A 21,450-nucleotide genomic window follows, 5' to 3' on the forward strand; every position below is an offset into this window, starting at 1 on the left:
CTCCATCATCTTTTATGACGTTCACCATGTCTCTACGGCGAAGGAGCAGTTCATCAAGCAACTTCACATTCGCCCAGACTTTAAGAAACACTCTTAAAATATAGTTTATTTACTAACTATAGTTATTTGGGTGCATAATGAATGTGTGTTATTTAGCTTCATGACAAACTACTTCATTAAATAAATTAGTTTTCATGTTTTGGTTTTGCTGCCGTTTTTTGTGTGAAAATAGAACAAGTGTCATGATCCTGCCTTTCCTTGTCTTGGTTTTCGAGTCTTGTGGCAGGATCATGTCAGTCCCATGTGTTTTGTGTGGTTTGTCACGCCATGCTCTCTCTCCGGTGTCGCATCCTTTAGCCCCGCCCCCCTGTTTCCCTGTTAGCGGCCCATTAGTGTTAGTCTTGTCACTAGCCCTGGTGCAATCCTCCTGTTAGCTTTCCTTTAATGTTTCATTCATGTCTCCTGTCTCCTGATACCCTGCTTTCCATTGGAGTTACCTTGTTGCTGTTCCCTGGACTCAAGTTTGTGGACTTATAGTTTATTTATTCTTATTACCTTGTTTGTTTTGTCCCCCTTGTGGGAAGTTTTAGTTTTCAGTCTTGTCTTGTTTTTGTTCATGTTTTCCCCATCGAGGGTCTTTGTTTAAATAAAGTTTTATTATTTAGCAAACCGCTGCCTGCGCTTGGGTTCTGTCCATTCCTCATAACAGAATGAACCGACCAAGAAGAACCCAGCAGGCAGCAGTGTTCGCTGCAAGGTCCCGCCAGCCTCGTCCCCTCTGCAGCGTTCGCCAGGATAACTCAGACCTGGTGGACTACCTTGCCTCAGGGTTCCCCTATCGCCAGCGGAGATGAGGAGGCGAAGACCGCTAGACTTCAAGGGTATGCTCAGGTTTGTCATGAGGTGACCGGAGCCCAGGACCTCAACCCATCCGTGTTTTCCATCTCCGTTGGGCCCCATTCCTGAGGGTCTCGCCCTGAAGCTCGGGGTGTTGACAACAGCCACACGTCCTGTGAGCCGGTCAAAGAGGAAGAAGCAGAGGAGAGGGGCACCGTCCTGTCCTGCCCAGCAGTCGGTATCCAGCCCCGCCCAGGCGTCAAGTCCGGTGGTCCCGTCAAGTCCGGTGTTCCTCCTAAGTCCCCACCCAGTTATAGTGTTCCCAAGTTTGTCCCACCCATTCCGCCTCTATTATTTATTATTTAGCAAACCGCTGCCTGCGCTTGGGTTCTGTCCATTCCTCATAACAACAAGACCGTTTTTCAGAAGTTTATCTTTATTGTGTCATGCACATGCACAAGATGATACTAAAACCAAATGGCTATTATATAGAAATCATTCCGTTCATTATTTCGACATTATTTAAGCTAATTGTGCAATTAAATACAATTTACAATTCCTCTATTACCCATAAATCTCTGTATTATAGCAAGACCTTCCTTCCAGCTGTGTTATGCATCACTGTAATACGAGCAAAAGAAAACAAAAACATTAGTCATTGTTATTACATTTGACAGAATGTGATGATGTTTTAAAATACATTTACCATATGACCACAATTATTTCTTATTCAGACCTATAATGGCTGAGATTTATAATCAAGTCTAACATTTCTTCTGCTTTCTATGAGCTTTTCTATACGTCAGCTGTCTTTGACCATAAGGACATCCACTTCCAATACCAGGTATCAAAATCTCACCATGGACAGAAGTCTTCAGCCTGCCAAGATGATACAACCTCAGACATCATAGAGGACCTTCTTCCATCAGAAGTTGTCATGTCATCTAAGGCATCTCCATTGAAATTTCCACAGGCTCCGCAAACTTTGCCCATCAGCTCTCTGCTTACGGTTAACACAACCCCGTTAGCAAGAGAGTAAGTCACTCTCACATCACTGCTCTCAACAACCACAGACTCATTTCTGTACCAGACTAATACTCCCCCTTGAGGCATGATGGGATATGACACCTTCTTTCCATTTACCTGTTTATCAAGAGGCATTGTGAATGTAAACTTCAGTTGACAATACAACAAGAAATAAATCTCCACACGGAAAAATATTATATTACATAAAATTGTATATTCCACTGACCCAGCTATGCAGGTGACTGTTGACAGTGATGATAACGCCATGTAGAAAGACGTGGACTAAAGTCACATTAACAAGATTACTGGTGGCACATCCTCGCACAGTAAGCACCACGCGGAACCAGTCAGGAGATTCTTCATCGCACAGGAAAGCCATCTGAAAGGCCCCGGGGCTCATCACCGGCCCCACCACACCATCAAACATTTGCAACTGGTCACCAGTATCAAACACACAGCGGCCAGACTCAGGGTAACAACCTCGTGTGCCGTTCTGAACATCACAGATCTCCCCTGTGGCACAGGCTCGGTTTACACAGTCCAGCACTCCACCGGTGTGACAAACACACCTTGTGTTACAGGTGTCTGTCACTGATACTTCACCAACCTAAGTGAACAGAGCACAGATTACCCATAATTCCAAGAATGACTCATAACGTCAGGTTATTTTTTTTCTCTGGACGTGCATATAAAATGTTAACGGTTCTACAAAATAGGCATACTTAAAATATACTGTAAGAATACAATTTCTACTTTCAGTCATTTGATTATGATGCAAAAACAAGTCTTGACTCATTTTTACACTAAAACACTTTATAGCGAAGTATTACACCTCACCCTCAGATATTTGCCATTTTGGACACATCCACAGTCACCCAAAGATACACACTGATCACCATCTGATACAAAACCTTCATCACATTCGCAGCCTTCCATGCAGATATCTGTACAACTGCCAGTTGAGGTCAGACTGGCACATGTGTTGGCGCAGTTGTTGGTGCACTGTGCATAGTGACTGTTCGCTGGACATTCAGGTGCTTTAAAAAAGATCACATATGCAGTTTAATTCCCATATTTTAGGTCATGAGAAATCTTTAAGCTAGAAAAAAATCATTAAAGCTACAGCAATATACAATTTACGCTGTAAGGTGGTTATAAATATTAACTCACAACAAAAAGACTCATTTCTCCACGGCATGATCTGTACTCCCGCTTGTTGGCAGACAGTAGCGTAAGTCTGAAGATGTTGACACAGTATATCTCTATCTCCATCCACAACGCACATGTCAAATGCACAGTTATGCACATACTCCTTGGGGTTCACACGACCGTGACATGCACTGAATGGACCTGTAGACCTTGCCATAAGGCCACAGGCATTGGTTTCTTGGAAAACCTTTGCATTCAGCTGATCACACTGCTGGCAGTGGCCATCACAACTTCCGCACCGGTCACCTGATAATGCCACTGCCCACGCCTGCCCAAAAGCATCTATACTGGCGCTCTGGGTACCGTTAGGGAACAGGAAGTCATCAGCTGGGTTGCTGTTGTAGTTGCCACACAGGCCACACATGCTGCCTTGATAGCTCGAGGGGACATGGACTTCTGCATGGTAACTGGTGTCATATATGACTTTCAAGCCGAAATCGGTTTGAAGCATGACGCTAAAACCAACTTGGTTAATCATGACACGATTGTAAAGAGACACAGGAAGGTTGACAAACTCATTGTTTACCTGTGAAAAAGGACATGCAGTGGATATGAGGATTCGGAAGGCCTGAAATTGAAAACTCAAAATCTGCCCTGGTTTTTAATGTTAAGTAAATTTCAGTTTAAAAGTTATTTCGTTATGTTTTTACGTTACTTTAGCACATCAAAGTAAGGTAATCAATTTCAACTTATTTTTATAAGTTTCAGCAACTGGTCAAAATTGAAAATTGTAAGTTGAAATGACATGTAAAGACAATTAGACTGAACCTTAAAATGTAAGGTAGCAATTATTTTAGTAAATATTTAAAATATAGAAAAGACAATATGAATGGTCATGGATGCTATAAGCGGATATATATATATATATATATATATATATATATATATATAAGTATATATATATATACACAAAGGAAAAAAGTCTAGAAGTTTAGATATTAAACATGAGTTTCTTCAACCCACATCTCTATTACACAGATGAAAACTTACCAAGACCCTCCAGTTTTCGCCACGCCTGATACCAACTGTCCAGTTGTATACAGTCACACTTAAGTTCTTAATGACTGAGACCCCCCAGTTTCTAAACCCCTCGTTCTGGGTGTCCACTGAAAAAATCACCAGCCGACCTCCGGCCTGATCACAGACCTTGGCGACCGTATATGCACATGTGCCTTGAAAGTCGAACCACCTGCCATCAAAAGACATATAGTGTGGGTCACCGGTGACCATACACCTTCCATAGTCAACCGGGTGGCATCCCAATACTCCTCCCACCACACTGCAGGTTTCTCCTGTGCCACACCCTGATGGCTGGCATTCAACGGTTCCATTTTCTGCACATCTGCAGAGCTCCGAGCACTGCTCATTGATGTAAAACGTCTGGTGTTTCTCGTAATATCGTCCTTTATAGGAGCAGCCGCATTCTGAGTGTGGCACGCAATTTTGGCCGCTCAGAACATATCCGGGATCACACTGGCAGGCCTCGGTGCAGGGGCTGTCACAGCTGTGATCGGGGAAGAGATTAACGCAGGTCTCGGTGCAGCCAGGGGCACATGGGTTGTAGTGGCTGTTGGTCGGGCAAGACAGAGCTGAAATGGAGATGCAGGAGTCCAATTATACAATTCATATTGTACATTGCAAAATAAAATAAAAATTATTTGGCATTGTTGGGATGTTTGGAGAAGAATGGTTCAGTGACTAATCAGTTACTCACGGCAAAAAGTGCCGTTTCTCCATGGGTAAACAGTTAACCCTTCACCCTGACATGCGGAAGAGTACACAGCCACAGCATCACATAACACACTCTGGTGTCCTTGGAAGTAACAGGTGTCGAATATGCAATCCTCCAAAAAGGAAGAGGGATCGATCTGGGCGTGACACTCTCTGAAAGGTCCAGTCTGGGTTATAATGATGTCACAGTGATCGAGGGCAACCTGCCTCTGGGTGCCGGTGCAGGTCGGGCATTCGTTGCCATGACAACCAGCTGACGAGCATTCAGGCGTTGCAGTAACCTGCCAGCTTTGTCCCAGGCTTGAAACGTTTGGCGCCGTCATACCATTGCACATTGTGAGGTCATCCTCGACGACACCGTTGAAGTTTCCACAAAGTCCGCACACGGTGCCTCTGTAATCGAGAGGAATGGTGATGCTGGCCGAGCTGCCCCAGTCAAAGGTCACCTTGAGACCAAAGTCTGTGTTCAAAACCGCAATGTTGCCCCTTCGGTAAACCATGAACTCATTTGGTATTAACAGGGGAAGCTGTGCTAGCTGGCCATCAAACTTAGGGGAACAAAACGTATTAAAAAACATCAAAAACATGCTCCACAAAAGAAAGAGTTACATACAGAGTTTTGAATGACATGAGGGTGAATAAATGATGACTGAGTGAACTATCCCTTTAAATATGACACTAAACCATAATCAAGCTACAGAATGAGTATATGGGAAGATGCAATATGAACTCACCAGTATTTGATACGGATGTTCTCTAGTCATTGTGACATTAAAACCATTCACAAATACATTTACAGTCTTTGGGAAGCTCACTGCCTTGTACCCACGATGTTCGTTCTGAACGGTCACATTAAAAGGTACAAGACCCTCTTTATCTTCGCACAAAGCTGCCAACTGATACACGCAGGTGCCATGGAAGTCAAAATGGTGTCCGTCGAATGTGCGGTAATGAGGATCTCCTGTTGCAAAACATAAGGCAGTGCTCGCTGGCTGGCAGCTTCGTCTTCCATTAACTACCGAGCAAATCTCACCGGGGCCACAGGAAGAATCACGACACACCACAACACCCAGACTACGGTCACACTCACAAAGCTGATGACAACCCTCATCCACCCAGAAAATCTGCCCTGGTTGGTAGTAGGTGCCCTCGAAGAAGCAGCCGCATTGGTCGGCGGGCACGCAAGTTCCAGCACTCAGTATGAACCCGCTGTTACATACGCATGCTTCTATACATGTGTCTGAGCAAAATGGATGTTGATTTGTGTGTGGGCATGTTACAGGACAAGGAGAAGAACAGGCCGTATAATGACTGTTTGGCTGGCAGTTCATGGCTGTTAAAGATGAAAGAGGCATTTATGGGTAAAATTCTTCAATCATATATCAAATTATGACATTATGAATTAGGAGCATATGATGAACAGAACATTTTTCACTCCAAAAAAATATATATACACTCTATATTCCAGCATTATTGGATATGAAATAAAATCTTTATACTCTAGTAATGCTTGAATAGCAACATACTGTCTCTTTCATCTGATTTCTAAAGTTATGCATTAATGCATTAAAGGCACACCAAAAATATTGGATATATTATGGAGGCTTAATAAGCCTATTTGGAGTATTAAATATATGACAGTATTACGAATATAAAAATGCTTCAGTAAACATACAGCAGTTGAATTCTTTTCTCCAATCTGTAATGATGACGCCCTCCAGGCGACAATGATTGATGTAGGACTCCAAAGTCTGACAGAGAATTCCTCGGTCTCCATGATTCAAGCACATATCATACACACAGCCGTGCTGGAACACCTGTGGATTTACTTTAGAGTGACATGCCACAAAAACACTCTGAGCTGTTGTCAGGGCACCACACAAGGCTTGTGTTTCATATTGTGCTTGCTGGTCAGAAGGACACACAGGGCAGTCGGTTTCACAGCGATCTTGACAGTCAGACATGAACCCGGAGTTTTCAGCTCTCCAGCTATTTGCCCACTGGGACACGCTTGGCAGGAGGTTTCCAGTAGGGTTGATCAGCTCATCTGCAGAATTACCGTTGAAATTGCCACACAGTCCACACACGGCACCATAGTAGCTACTAGGCAGCTGCAGGTAAACCTCGGAGTCCCATTTGTAATGCATTCGCAAACCAAAATCAGTTACCAAAACAACTGCAGTGCCACTGTGACGTACCACCAATCGTCCACTGTGAAGGTCAAGAGGAAGATACGACAACAACCCATCAACCTGAAAGAGCAAACATTAGTCTTTAACATGATCAAGTTTATAAATCAGTGTTCAGGATATCTACAAAATTAATGAGAAACACCATGTAGCCGTTCACTTCTAAATCAGGTTGGATTTACAGAAAGACTAACTGTGGCAGAGACTAATATCAAAACTACATAGAAAATTCTGGTAATATTATTTGAAGTTACTCATTACCATAATTTGCCCCGTCTGGTGTCTGACCATAGTGAAAGTCTTGCCATATATAAAAACTTCCACTTCTCTCTCATAAGACATAGTTCGACTGCCATGATATTCATTTCTCTGGGTTATGGAGAAGGGCACCAGGCCACTTATATTACCACAGGTCTGGGACAAAATGTATTTGCAGATGCCTTGGAAGTCATAGTCATAGCCATCGAAGCTATGATAATGTGAATCACCCCATGCCCAGCAGGTGGCATTGTACAGGGGCACGCACACAGCTTTGCCTTGCTCAATGCGACATGTCTCTTTCTCACGACACAGAATGTCCTCACATGGATCTGCGAGGAGAAACAATGTCAATAGACACACCAAGCTAAATTTCACACAACACTGTGACTGTGCTTCTGTATGTTATATAAATATACAGAAAAACATTCATAAAAGAGATAAAAAGGAGAATAAAAGAAAATTCTCTAGACCCTGGTGATAGCATGCGGTCACTCCATCCCTAAGTAAACAATGTGTGCCGTTTGCACAGGTGTGACTGTCACAGGTAAGTCCTTGTCCTGGATCACATTTACACCTTTTCTGACACTGGTTTAAGTAAACCACCTCCCCAGCCTGAAGGAAAATACTATATATTCATTTGGCATGCATTTTTATCCATTCCGATTACATTTTTATATGTGTGTTAAATAAGAACCAAACCCATGAACCTTACACTGCTAACACAATGCTTTACCATTAAGCTCAAGGGAGAATTTACACTAGAATGAATAAAATAAAATAAACTCAAAACCATAACTCCACCTTATAAGTGTGTCCTTCCCCATAGCACCCACATTGCTGGTGTTGGACACACTGCTGGCCATTGAAAAGATAATCAAGATCACAGGTGCAACCCTCTGTACAGGTTTTAGGACACTGAACTATCGAAGTAAGACCTGGGCAGGCAGCGGCGTAGGCGTCTTCACACAGCTCATAGTGGCTGTTAGCTGGACACGCCATTGCTGAAACAATGAACAAAGAAAAAATATGTATACGGTTGGAGGAGAATTACAGTGTTAAAGCAGCAGACACTCATACTAAGAGTACTAAGTGCTGTATTATTTAAACTATTAATCAAATCCACACCTTCATGTATAGTAAGATTAACAAAGTGTCCTATCCATTCATATTATTACAAATGAGACACTTAGAACACATTGTACTATATACAATGATATTCACGGTAAAATAAAAAAATACATCAGAAAGAAAACTTACGACAGAATGAGTCTGTCCTCCATCTGTCAATTTCAACACCTGCTGAGAGACAACTCTGTGCATAACTTCCCACACTCTCGCAAACCACCTGTCTGCTCCAGTCAGATGCGCATGTATCAAAGACACAGTTGTTTAGGTAAACTGATGGGTTTATCACAGAATGGCAGCGAGCAAACGGTCCATTGGGATCAACCAGAACTCCACAGTATGGACGCTGCTCATAGATTGCTCTCAGTTTGGAATCACACACCAGGCATTTGTTTTCTTCACATCCATCCTCACACACCACTCCACTGATGTCCACTTTCCAGGCACTTCCGAATTCATTCACATCACGTGTATCACTCCCATCTGGAAGACGGAAGTCATTTGAAGGAATTCCATCAAAATTGCCGCACAATCCACAAGTCTTGCTGCGGTAGTTGCCAGGGATGGTAACAGTGACGTAGTAATAAAGGTCGTAGGTCACCTGGAGTCCGAAGTCAGTCTTTATTACATAGTTCCCTCCATCTTTATAAACCTGAACCAAGGTGCCATTTAAACTATTGGAACTGTATGGGAGGTTAGTCAACACCCCATTGACCTACATGTATGGAAATAATGTCATGTTAGAGTTGCACATACATTGACAGCAATTCAACAGGTTGATGATATTCTAGATAGTAGGCATTATACAACAAATGGAGGAAAAAATATAAAATATCTCTTACCAAGATCTGGGGCATGTGTTTTTTCAAGATTATTGTGTTCCCATAGATTATCATGGCCACCTGCTTGGTTACAGAGAGTTTGCTGTTTGTATAGGGCCATCTCTCATTCTCCACGTGGATGGAGAATGGGGGTAGGTTAGTAGATTCCAGACCACAGGCTTGGGACAAAACATAGGTACAGACACCCTGGAAATCATAGTAAAGTCTGTCGTAGGTCATATAGTGTGGGTCACCAGAAGCTAAACAAAGAGCTTCCCCGATTGGCTGGCACTTGCGAACACCGTTTACCAACTCACACTTTTCACTTGGCCCACAGGAGAGTTCATTACAAACCACCTGTTTAAACAAAGAAAGTACATTATTGCAATTATTTGGGGATTTCAGAATAGGGAATTGTCATATGGCACATTTTTTATGAGTTATCTACCTGACCATATTGCCCACACCTGCACTCCTGTTCACAGCCCTTGCCAGGATAAAACACCTGTTCAAAAGAATAGTACCGGTTGTCATAGAGACATCCACATTGAGACAGGGGAACACACCGATGGCCACTCAAAATGTAGCCTTCATCACAAACGCAGCTTTCCTTACAGAAACTATGACAGCCGGTGGGAGGGGCTAAATTCAGGCAGGTAACTTCACAAGCAGAACCACAAAGTTCATAGTGGCTGTGGATAGGACACTGAACACCTGAAGAGGAGAGAGAAATGTGACTGGTGGAATATCCTAAGTGAGATAGTAACTGAAGAGCAATTGCTGCTTGGTATCAGTACAAATGCTATAATTTGGTTACACAATGGCCATTAGAAATACCACAATGTCAATGCTTTCTTGTTGTTATTGATTGAACATATGATATGTAATCTTGCATGCATAGATTAGAACCCAATACCCTTTGGCAGAATGTTCTAACACACCCTCCTATGCACAGTATCTTTGTTTTTGTACTCCGCCTTATACAGGTATTTTCTAAGGTCTTTGTTGACATCAGTAGAGATTATATCTTGAGAGTATACTGTGTCTTTACTCTGAGATTTTGCTTTACATTCTTTAGTGAATGAACAACAATGCTACCCACACACAATTTTGCTAAAAGGTTAGACACAATGGCACTAGGTTTCACTTACCACAGAACTGAGAAGTTCTCCATGGACCAATGGATATTCCCAGAGCCTGACAAGCGGATACATATGCCATTATAGCCTGGCATAATACATCTCTCCTTCCATTATACAAGCAGACATCAAAAACACAATTCTCAAAATACATGGCAGGGTCTAATGTAGCATGGCAGTTGGTAAAAGGCCCCTGTGGATCATGCAACAATCCACAGAACTCAGATGTCTCATATAGCCTTTTTGTGTTGGCGTCACAAATTGCGCAAATACCTGTGCAGCCATGGACACAACCTGGGATTTCTGACACATACCAACTGGCACCAAACTCTTCTGGACCTGAGGCAGGTAATGTTGTTTCTTTAAGAGTTAGATCATCTTCTGGATTTCCATTGTAGTTCCCACAAAGACCACATACGGCACCCCTATAAGTGCTGGGGAGGGTAACTGTTGCCATGCTGTTCCAGTCAAAGGTCACTTTGAGGCCAAAAGAGGTTTGAATAACAGCAGACCAACCACTCTTGAAAACAGACACCTGCCCCTTGATCAAATGGAGTGGAAGGTTTAGCAATTCACCATTAACCTATGAAACAAAGACAATGGTAAATGTACTGTCCTTTAAATACATTTTATTCAAGAAAATCAACTTTTCCACTTAAATCGTGTGCTTGTTGTAACAACACAATGGGTAAATCACTGATAACTATTGTATCAAAAGCAACATTAGAACTTACGGTAACATAACCATAGTAGTCTTTGTCGATAACAATGCTAATATTATACACTTTAATCTCCAGTAGCTTAGTGAGCGACACCATTGTGCTTCCCCGAAAGTCATTCTGCACCAGAATATCAAAAGGCACCAATCCAGGATATGTGGTACATAACCCGACTAACTGATACACACAGTTGCCCTGTAGAAAGAATATCAATGATAAGGTTGACTGTTTCTTTCAAAACTATCTATTCAGCCACTACAAAAAAAAATTCACTAAAGGATGAGATTTTTACATCCAGACAGTTGATTTGTACCTACCTGGAAGTCAAAGCTTCTCCTATCAAAGGTGTAGTAATGGGGGTCACCCATTGCCATGCACGTGCTTTCAGAGATTGGATAACAGTCCCTAATGCCATTTACCACCTGGCAATGCTGCCCTGCCCTACAACCTACTTCTTCACACTCTAGATTTCCACCTTCTGAGCAACGACAATGTCGCTGGCAAGCATCATCCACCCAGAAAGTCTCCCCAGCAGATGTGTAATGTCCATTGTACAAACAGCCACAATGTGTTGAGGGGACACACTTGGTTCCACTCAGAACAAAACCACGGTCACAAACACATGTTTCAACACAGGTCAAAGTGCAGTTTGCAGGGCAACCAAGGCTATAGCATGTCAAAGGGCAGGCACTACCACACAATTCATAATGACTATTCTCAGGGCATCTGTAAGCTGAACACAATTGAAGAAACAGACGTCATGAACATGGCACCCATATTTGTTTTGTAGATGTTAATTTTCTAACTCTTATTAAATTACGAAAAGAAAGAGTTATTACTCACGACAATTGGCTGCTTCTCTCCAGTTTGTTAGCTGTACTCCAACACGTTGGCAAGCATCTGCATAGACCTCTAAGGCCTTACATAGGTAGTATCTGTGCCCATCTGTCATACAGACATCATACAGACAGTTCTGAATATAAACACTTGGGTCAATAATAGAATGGCACTGAATGAATGGCTCCAAAATTAAGAGCCCACAGTGCTCTTCCTTCTGCCATAGTCTAGGTGATTGAGCATCACAGCCATAGCAATGACCCCCACAATGATCTGTACAGCCCTCATCCAATGCTAGGTTGGGAACCTTCCAACTACGGCCAAGCTCTGTCACATTGTGAGCCTGGGTGCTTGAAGGCATGGCAAAGTCATCATTAGGATCACCATTGAAGTTTCCACAGAGGCCACAAACTTTATTAATGAACGTAGTGGGCAGGGTGATCACGAGATAGTGGTTCCAGGCATATTGAACACTCAGTCCAAAAGATAAGAGGATGGTGATGAATTGACCAGATTGGAAGACAGATACTCCGGCGTCATCAAGAAAAACCGGAAGGTTCCACATACTCTGGTCAACCTGCACAAATCATATTATTGTACAAGCAATATTGCATTCATGAGATTAAGTACTGAGACATAACTAAAACATTCTTCTAATCATTAATACTACGGTTTTGTCAACGTTTTCTACAAAACATTAGGATTTACCATGACTTTCCCAGGCTCTGCACTCATAGCACTAATGGTGATGCCACCAATGTTCACGGTAACACGTGCCACATGGGAGACTTTTGTGCTGCCAAGGTTTTCATGTTTAGCCAGGACCTCAAAAGCAGGTAGACTGCCATTTGCCTCACAGTTTTTCACAAGGACATAGGTGCATGTGCCCACGAGGTCAAAATAGCGTCTGTCAAATGTGTGGTAATGAGGTTCACCCATAGCCCAGCAGGTGCCGACTGGCTTCTTTACACAGATGGGGTGAGAACCATTCATCTGACAATCTTCGTCCAAACTACAGGTCATGCCAAAGCAAGAGCGAGGCATTGGCAAAACTTCTACAAACAAAGCAATCAAGATAATCATAAACATGTGTAGCATAAAGCACAGTAAAGCAACTCAACACATCTCTGGTCTCTTTTTACAGCAGTAAATGTCCAATTGTAACATACCTGGTTCAATACATGGGGCTGCAGATCCATAGCCATTTACTTGCCCTATCCCCACACTGTACATAACAAAGGAAGCACTCGGATGAGTTACAATGTGCCTGCCTGCCCCAGGCTGGTAAACAAGTTCAGTCCAGGAATACTCGCTACCTTTGAATACTCTCCACTGAGTGTTTCTAGGTAAATTCAAGCTATCAAAATTTATCCCTGCTTGCTCATTAGTCAAAACAATCAGAATGGCTTTATTGTCAAAACCAGCTAAGCCTTCCAGTGCGTATGAGGAACAGAATTGGTTGTTGGGCAGCAGATTGATCAAAAAAGGGTCATACAGCTGCCCCCGAGATGTTCGCACTCCATTAAACAGAAAAATAACCTGAATTCCCTTGTCAGCAATGATGTGAAGACCCTCTGGAAACTGGACTTTATACTCCAGTATAAGACCCCGCTGTAAATTGTCAGTTGATGTGAAACGGCCAGATTGAAGCGTTATTTTGGTTGACTGTGATGCCTGTATATACACAGTGTCAAACTGGCTCTGAACATTCAATGGAGCCACCAGGAATTGAGTTCCCCAGCTCTGCACTGGCAACAGTTGCTCAAAAACATGATTGCACTTAGAAAAGCGCCAAGTGCACATATGACCCGAATACACAGCGACGGGACTCTGTGAAGACACTCGGGTTCCTGTCAGGTCTCCTTGGCTTTGAATTTGAGCATTCTCGTAGGGTTGCATCATCACAACAAGTTTACTGCCAACACCATACAAACGTCCTTCAAATCTAACTGCTGCGTGTAGAAACACGTCTACAATGTTCTGTTCTTTACCATTGACGAGCACAAATTCCTTCAGCATCGATGGAGGAGAATTGCTTGGAGTGAAAATGAAATATTCCGTACCCCACTCGCTCATAGGATAAAGCAAGGAAGTATCTGCAGTGTACAGCTTTGAGTTTAGCGAGGTCACGGTTACATCATCAGATGCCTGAATAAGGGCGGTATTACGTGACTTCTTGCTGCCATACAGCTCAACCTCATTTGGGAGAGTTACAGTGATGCCCTGACCTGCAGCCAGTTGGTGCTCGATGGAAAAATGAAGACCGGGGACATTGACCTTCATCCAGCAACTGGAATGCAGCGAGCTGATATAAAGTTGAAAGAGCGGTTGTTCATGACCAGCTAGGTAGTTTTGCATGAAAGCAGCGGCAAACTCCCGTCCTGCAGGTCGAGCTTCGCAACTACCTTTTGATAGAGAATGAATACAAGAAAGAGACGTCATGAATCATTTTGAGGACTTCTTAAACCTTTCATTTAAAATAGAAAACATAATTTTGAAACGCGTTACATGGAAATTAGAAAAACTTGTTATATGCTTTTCACATTGAAACATCTACAGTATTACAATTCATATAATACATTAAATTATACTTCAAACTATAAACTTACCCCAATAAAGTAAGGTAATAAAACATAACTGAAAAAGTTTAGTTTCCATAATGCAAATTAATCTTAGACGGTCTGGAGAAGTAAAAACAAATTACATAAAAATCCACTTTATAAACTACTTTAGTCAAAGTGTCCTCCACATAATATAATATATCCCCAAAACTGATTGAATAATGCATAAAAATCACATTTTGTTTGTCAAGTGACACCAGCGAGAGAACTTTTTCAATTATTAATTGCGGCTTACATGGAAATAATGATGTACGTAGCTATATATAGTTCTTACCTAACCATCCTGATAAAATCAAGTACATCCCAGTATACACCCAAAACCAATCAGAGCATTGCCAATTTTAAATTCAGAACCTGGGGAGGTGTTCTATTTAAACATTAAAAAAAGGATTAATTTTCTCCCATGAGACATTTATGAATGGTGTTCAAAAATAGAGATGGATATCATTTCTGAGAAAAGGAACACGTTTAAAAAAGATTAAACCATACACATTTGAACATAAATTATCTGCATTATCAGAGCACACAATTTGCTACGTCAATATGCGAACATGAAACGATATGGAGATATTCCCAGAGCTGTTGCAGCAGAGATGGATGGTGAAAGAAAAAGACAAACATCCTATAATAGAAAAAGATACTGTAACAGGTGGAGGAAATGACAATAAAGTGAACAGTGCATTGAATAATATAGGTCCAGAGTTTTACATTTACATTTTTACATTTAGTCATTTAGCGGACGCTTTTATTCAAAGCGACTTACAGACGAGGAAACATTGGAAGCAGTTATAACAACATAGGCAACAAAATACTTAAGTGCATCAAAACAAGTCCATTAAAGCCTTGCAGAGTATACAACGCTAAGAATAGTGAGGTTAGTACGTTTTTATTTTTATTTTTATTTTTTTAAAGAAGGAAAGGGAAGAGAATTGGCGCGAATATAAAGGGGTCATATGGCGCGAATACGTGTTTGTCTGTGTCTTTGGTGTGTTAAAAGTTGCCCATGCATGTATTAGACACATTCAATTGCAAAAATGTAAGTATCGGAACAAAAGATGCATTCCATATAAAAGCGAATGCTCACGCAAGACCTACCTGAAACACCTCGTGTAGCCACACCCCCACACATCTACGTCAGTTCGTGGTATCACTTGTCTAAGACCGCCCAACTGAAGACACAAGTAAAGGGGTTAGTAATAGCAGGGTGCAATTTGCCTGAGGGACTGTCTATATCTCCCCACTGTGATTCATTTACCAATAGACCTAAAAATACCTAAAATAAATATATTTTCAAAACCCTGTGAAATATTACAAAGACATCCCACTTCGACTATTTTAGAAATCAGCAAATTATGTTTTAAAACGTATCCAATGTAATTCAATCAACAATCTTAGATAACTCAAGGGAATTCACTACTTTATGAATGCTGCTCAGACTAAAGTGAAATTTAGCTTTTAAATTGTATATCTCTCTGCCCTTCACAGGGGTAGGCCCTATGTTAAACGATTCTTGGCAAAACTGCAATGACCTTCTCCAGTTAAATGAGATAAAAAAGGAAACTTCACTACCAAAGATGAAGTAACATATTTGACAATTTACTTTATTAAAATTGTGGATAATGCAAATCTATTTGTTGTCATTTTACTAACCAGATTTCCAGTGTTTTAACTCAAGATATGTGCTTGATTCCCACTTCTGCATCAAGCAACAACAACCCTACAGGGAAAATGCTTTTCTTTTGAGCCATCCTACAAACATCCAATGGCTGCAGAACCTGTACTGTTAAGGAAACTGTCTTCAATTAAGATAAATTAAACGAAAGCAGTTTCAGAACAGTGGTCTATTGTGTCAGCTGGTAGCACAAATTATTATAGTTGCAAAATACATTATAAAATCGTACATACATTTGGTTTTCTATCCTCGAGTCCAAAAAGGGTGTTGAACGTGTGTTGTGCGATGCTGCGCATGTCAATCATTGTGTGACATCAAAGTGCCCCAGAGGAGAAAATTCTGAATGCTTTCAAATAAGCTCTCACACTACTTTGATGTCATACCTAAATTGGCATTTCCACTGTGAAGTCAAACACATTAAAGACTATAAATCAGGGTATCTTCCGTCCATTCAATATTCGTTTGCAAAACAAAAACTATTTATTTATTTATTTCATAAAATAAAAAAGGAAATCTGTTTTAAAAAAAAAAACATTGTAACATTTTTCTATATTTTGTCAAAATGAGAAAATGAAATAATGAACATATTTAAAGGCTATATTTTCAACCATGTGCTACAGTACATGTTCTCCACATTCAAAAACAGTTTCATTATCAAACAAGGCCATCAAATAACAACTAAGTGCACATTCATTAACATTAACAAAGTGACTTTACACGCAACATTTTGAAATATTCTCTTTGTTCATGGTAACTCTATAGAATGTGTAGAAAGGACATGAAAGACTGGAGTTGCTTAGCAGCATCTTTGCTCTCCCTGTTGGTGACCTTTGCAACTGTTCCTAAAAAATGCTACTGTCCCCCATGGTAAAAATTGGGTAAGGTAATAATAAAAAAACACATTTCCTTTTTTATTTTGTGGAAAATATTCGAGGTTTTTAGTTTTCCATTTTTGGATTTGAAAATGAATATTGATTGGACAGAAGATGATTAGAATAGATATACCAAGGGGATTCGGTAGAATGAATATGAAAGGGAAAATGTGCAACACTCAACTTTCCAAAAATCAAAAATAGAAACAATATATAGACAATATGGTCACATAATTTACGTGTTTACTGTTAAAGAAAAATTTATTAAGCATCTGACAGGCTTGAGCGACCAAACTTTTCACTGCACTCTCATTACAGGGATAAATATACAAATAATCATTTATACACATGATTTGGTCTACTTATTTGTTTCGATATGTTTAAAACATTGCGGAATAAATACGAAAATGCGAGGATTATTGGAAAGGTGAAGGAATGCACAAGACGTGGTGCAATGCTGCCATCTATTGATGATAATATGAAACCATCGAGCGTTTATGTGCTGCTCTGTGCACAAACATGTGCCAGAATGAAAGTGCTCATCTAAATACTTGTCAGTCAATGATGACTGTGCATTAAGAATCCATTTCCGAAACCTGCAAGAGCTCACATCTGCATATAAATAGCCCAAAACTCAGCTTCACTTCCTCTACAAAGTGTCATCAATATTAACTTGCATCCATACTTGCTTCCTCTTATAGTTTCACTTGGCAACATGCCATGTATGAGTAGCTCAATATGGCACAATTAATGCATTTGCAAATTTGCTGTGGAGAGCATGAATAAAGAAAAATCCCTGCCACCTCATGCAGCAGAATGGCCTGCTGCAAAACTGGCCAAATTAAGATAGATGACATTGCCTTCCATATAGAGAACGGAAAGCTGCCTTGTGGAAACACGAAAGGCCTGTAGTTGCGGAGTCACAGAGATGGCTGCCAAGACATTATATTTTCATTTATTATACATATAGCATATAGTACTGTATATACATAGGCTATCATACTGAATTAACATTTGAACTTTGTATATTGTATCATTATTTACTACATTATGAACTATCATGAACTTACAATAGCACTAGAGTATGTGTGAATTGACCAACTGTTTCATTCATTGGTAGTTTGACAAGACCTGCTGCATGAATCTACGTAATCATATTATAAAGTAAACATATAATGTGTTATATTGTAACGTTTGCGGTATGTATACCTTGTTTAAAAAGTGTTTTTTAGGCCATTCCAACTTTTACATTAGTTCCCACTGAGACCACAGGTCACAGTAGCACCTTGCTGAAGAAGTTGATTCCCTCTCACATCTCACACTCAATGTCAAGTTTTCACTTAAAAATAACAGCAAATTGAATATTAAAATAAGCCAATATACACAAAGCGAATTTCTAATGTGATGATGGAATTCATAATTGATATTCGTGTTTAAAATACGAGGGGGGTCATTACGATTAAGATTCCTTCAAGAACAAAGCTCTTATCACAAAAGCTTCTGTGTCTTCTGTCTGTGATTTACACATGCACACTGACAGCTGGGCGTTCAGGTCTGCAGCACCTGGCAGATCATGACTTGGCTAAACTGATGTCGGGGGAAATGCCTTAAATGAATTGAAGAGTCAGTCACTGCAATGCACCTGCTTGGATTGCATATAAGTGCTTCCAGAACTTTCTACATCTTGATCAATCTAATAAAAAGTGTGGTGCAACCTCTGCTTAAAATCCTATTACGCTGTGGGAAGCCAAAGATTTTTATGTGTGAGGCAAGAGAGAGCATACACATATATTTCAATTACCCTTCGTTCTAAATTTGCAAGGACAATATAAATCGGACAAAAATGTCATGACATTAGAATAGATGTTTCCACGGTGCGTGATGTTTTGCAGAGCTCATAACCGTGACGTGGACCTTTAATTTTCCTGTTTGTTGTCTTTGGCATCACCAGCCTGAGGCAAAACGTTGTAACCTATTGTTAGTGGAAAACTCAGGGATGTGGACATTCTTGTGGCACGATCAGCCAATCAGCTTTGTCCTGTGGTCCCAGAGAGATCCATCACATGGCGTGACACAGATCCATCACACAGATGTTACATCAAAAGGAATTCATATTACGTAATTGTTTATGGATGGAAACTTTTACATTGTGCAAGTTACATCATAGAGGTTGAGGGTGTATGGATCATCTGATTTTAGTCAGCTTCCTGTGGCCATTCAGCTGGTTAGAACAGGTGTTAAAAGATACAACGTAACAAAGTTTTCCTTTGTAATGTAAGCCTACACCAGCCATACCATATGCACAAACCGGCCTGATCATGTTCATATACAAATGATGACAGCCGCAACAATGATAAAGAACAATAGGCCGTTTTGTTTTAAACAAATTCTTATTAACAAACAGCATACATTCATTTAATACCAGTTAGTACTACTAACAAATGTATGTGTGTTTCTTTCACATGAGCCTTTTTGCTCCTCGAACCATCCTTGAAACCCCTTCGAGCTGTTGTTCATACTCATCTTTCTTACCGTGAAGCAATTGTGTAATGAGGTGTTTTAATTTCTGAATGTCAGTGCATCTACCTGAGCAGATCACCCAAGGCTTACTCGAGCATCATGGAAATCCTTGACCTGTTTTCATCTCAGATTGCAAAGATACCGACCCTGTGATGGTTCTTTGTGCTTGAACATACAACTTGTCCTAAGCCGATTTTTTTGGAACATGCTTGTGCTGCAAATATTGCAATTTGAAACGTGTTGCCCACGTCCCTTTCACGCTCCAATGGCACACAAACACACAAACAAATATCTGTTCGTGCAAAGATGTATCTAGACAACACCCCTTTGCCCATATTCAATAATTCTGGTGTTCTGGCAATAGATTGTAAATAGTTTTTATCTCTATAAACACATTTCTAAATCGTTGTTCTTAGAATATCCCGGCTGTAGCCTACTTTTGCCTTTATTCTAGCCAATAAAAGAAGTAGGGAAATGAGCTGGTCAATGACTAAAACATTTGTACAAACCTCTGTAATTGTCCTTATGAGCCATCTAAGTTAATTGTCTTCTGGGAAAACAGAGCAAAAGTACTGATGAGACATCTTAGATGTACAGTAGGGACACATCTAAATCTCCTTCAAATAAGTGTAATTCTCCCTAGAATGACTCTCCACCTAAAACCAACTAAATGTTATTGTTTATTTTAAAAAGACATGCTCTTAAATATACCGTCTCATGTCTTTTTCTAACTTCCTGTTTCAAAAGGGTTTTTGTTCTTTACAATGGTAGTCAATGGGGTAGACCCAACATTGTCAAAAAAATCACTTTCGGGTGAGCTATCCATTTAAGGTTCAGCAACTGAAATAATAATGTATAACAGACAGATACATTTTTTAAGTTTACATTGATCGGTTCACTATATATGAAATCGTGAGGTTGCGAATTGCAACCAATGGCTCACTCCACACATCCCCCTCCCATTCAAGGCGGCAGGACTAAGATGTCGTCTAAGATGTTGTTTTTGCTTCTTTGCCAAAGGAGATACAAAAATGAAGAAATACGCTCTGTAGAGCAGTTTGTCAGTTTAGGGCTACTGTGGAAACAACATGGACATTATGTGAATAGAAATAGCTCATTCTAAGGTTCAACGCTTCATTGTGTAAGGTCTTTATACACCTCATGTATATTATATTGCATTTCTATCAATAGATCGTCCTAAAGATTATACACACTGGACAAAAAAGTGATATTTAGATAGATTTGTTTGGCAGAACATTGACAGAAAGCCACTTGATTACTCTTGTCAAAACATTCCTGAGTGTTTATGTCTTGGTTAGAGGCTTTGCGTGGCTTTCTTAGACGCGTTGGCCCGTGCCAAGTACCTTTTCAAACTAACAGTTTATCAGATCACCTGTGACTCAGCCGGGCTGAAGTCATGTGTACAGGAGTGAATAAATAACAATGATTTTTATAAATCCACCTTTCAAAACGAGCGCAGGCCTACCATAACTGGTTTTCTGCCTTGGAGTTTCAGCAGCTGTAGGAAAGCCAGAAGAACCAGTAGTACCTTTGCTGACTTCAGCTGAATGATCCGTTAGAATTGGCCCAGGTGAAGCCCTCTGGGTAAGTGATATTTTGGCACCGTAGACTTTCGGCAGCTATGGAGTAAACACCTTTGCCTGCAGGTCTTCGATGAGGCTCCTATTTGGGCAGGGAAACCTGAGTGAGTCAGATGCATGACTGATACTCATGAGGACAGACTATTACGCCATCTAGGAACCAGGTACACAGCTGACCTGACCCTAAAAAATCAGCCACAATTTTAACTTAATTCTTTAAATATTGCATAACACTTTTGTGTTAATCTTGTCGAAATGGATTTTATGGAC

General features: G+C 40.7%; 1 protein-coding gene across 1 annotated transcript; it reads right to left on the minus strand.

Annotated features, from left to right (window-relative positions):
• Positions 1–1,692: 1,692 nt before the first annotated feature.
• Positions 1,693–13,793, minus strand: fcgbp (Fc gamma binding protein; the record flags this gene model as incomplete). Its single annotated transcript, XM_079480677.1, has 21 exons — positions 1,693–1,980; positions 2,090–2,470; positions 2,701–2,900; positions 3,034–3,598; positions 4,063–4,661; positions 4,787–5,351; positions 5,538–6,136; positions 6,479–7,055; positions 7,281–7,582; positions 7,987–8,011; positions 8,055–8,254; positions 8,511–9,093; positions 9,221–9,556; positions 9,648–9,913; positions 10,351–10,921; positions 11,073–11,252; positions 11,375–11,535; positions 11,901–12,002; positions 12,099–12,471; positions 12,603–12,949; positions 13,064–13,793. 21 exons carry the CDS (start codon positions 13,791–13,793, stop codon positions 1,693–1,695), a joined length of 7,950 nt encoding a protein of 2,649 aa, XP_079336803.1.
• Positions 13,794–21,450: the final 7,657 nt, after the last annotated feature.

Source organism: Barbatula barbatula (assembly GCF_947034865.1).
Source record: "Barbatula barbatula genome assembly, chromosome: 19".
NCBI lineage: Eukaryota > Metazoa > Chordata > Actinopteri > Cypriniformes > Nemacheilidae > Barbatula > Barbatula barbatula.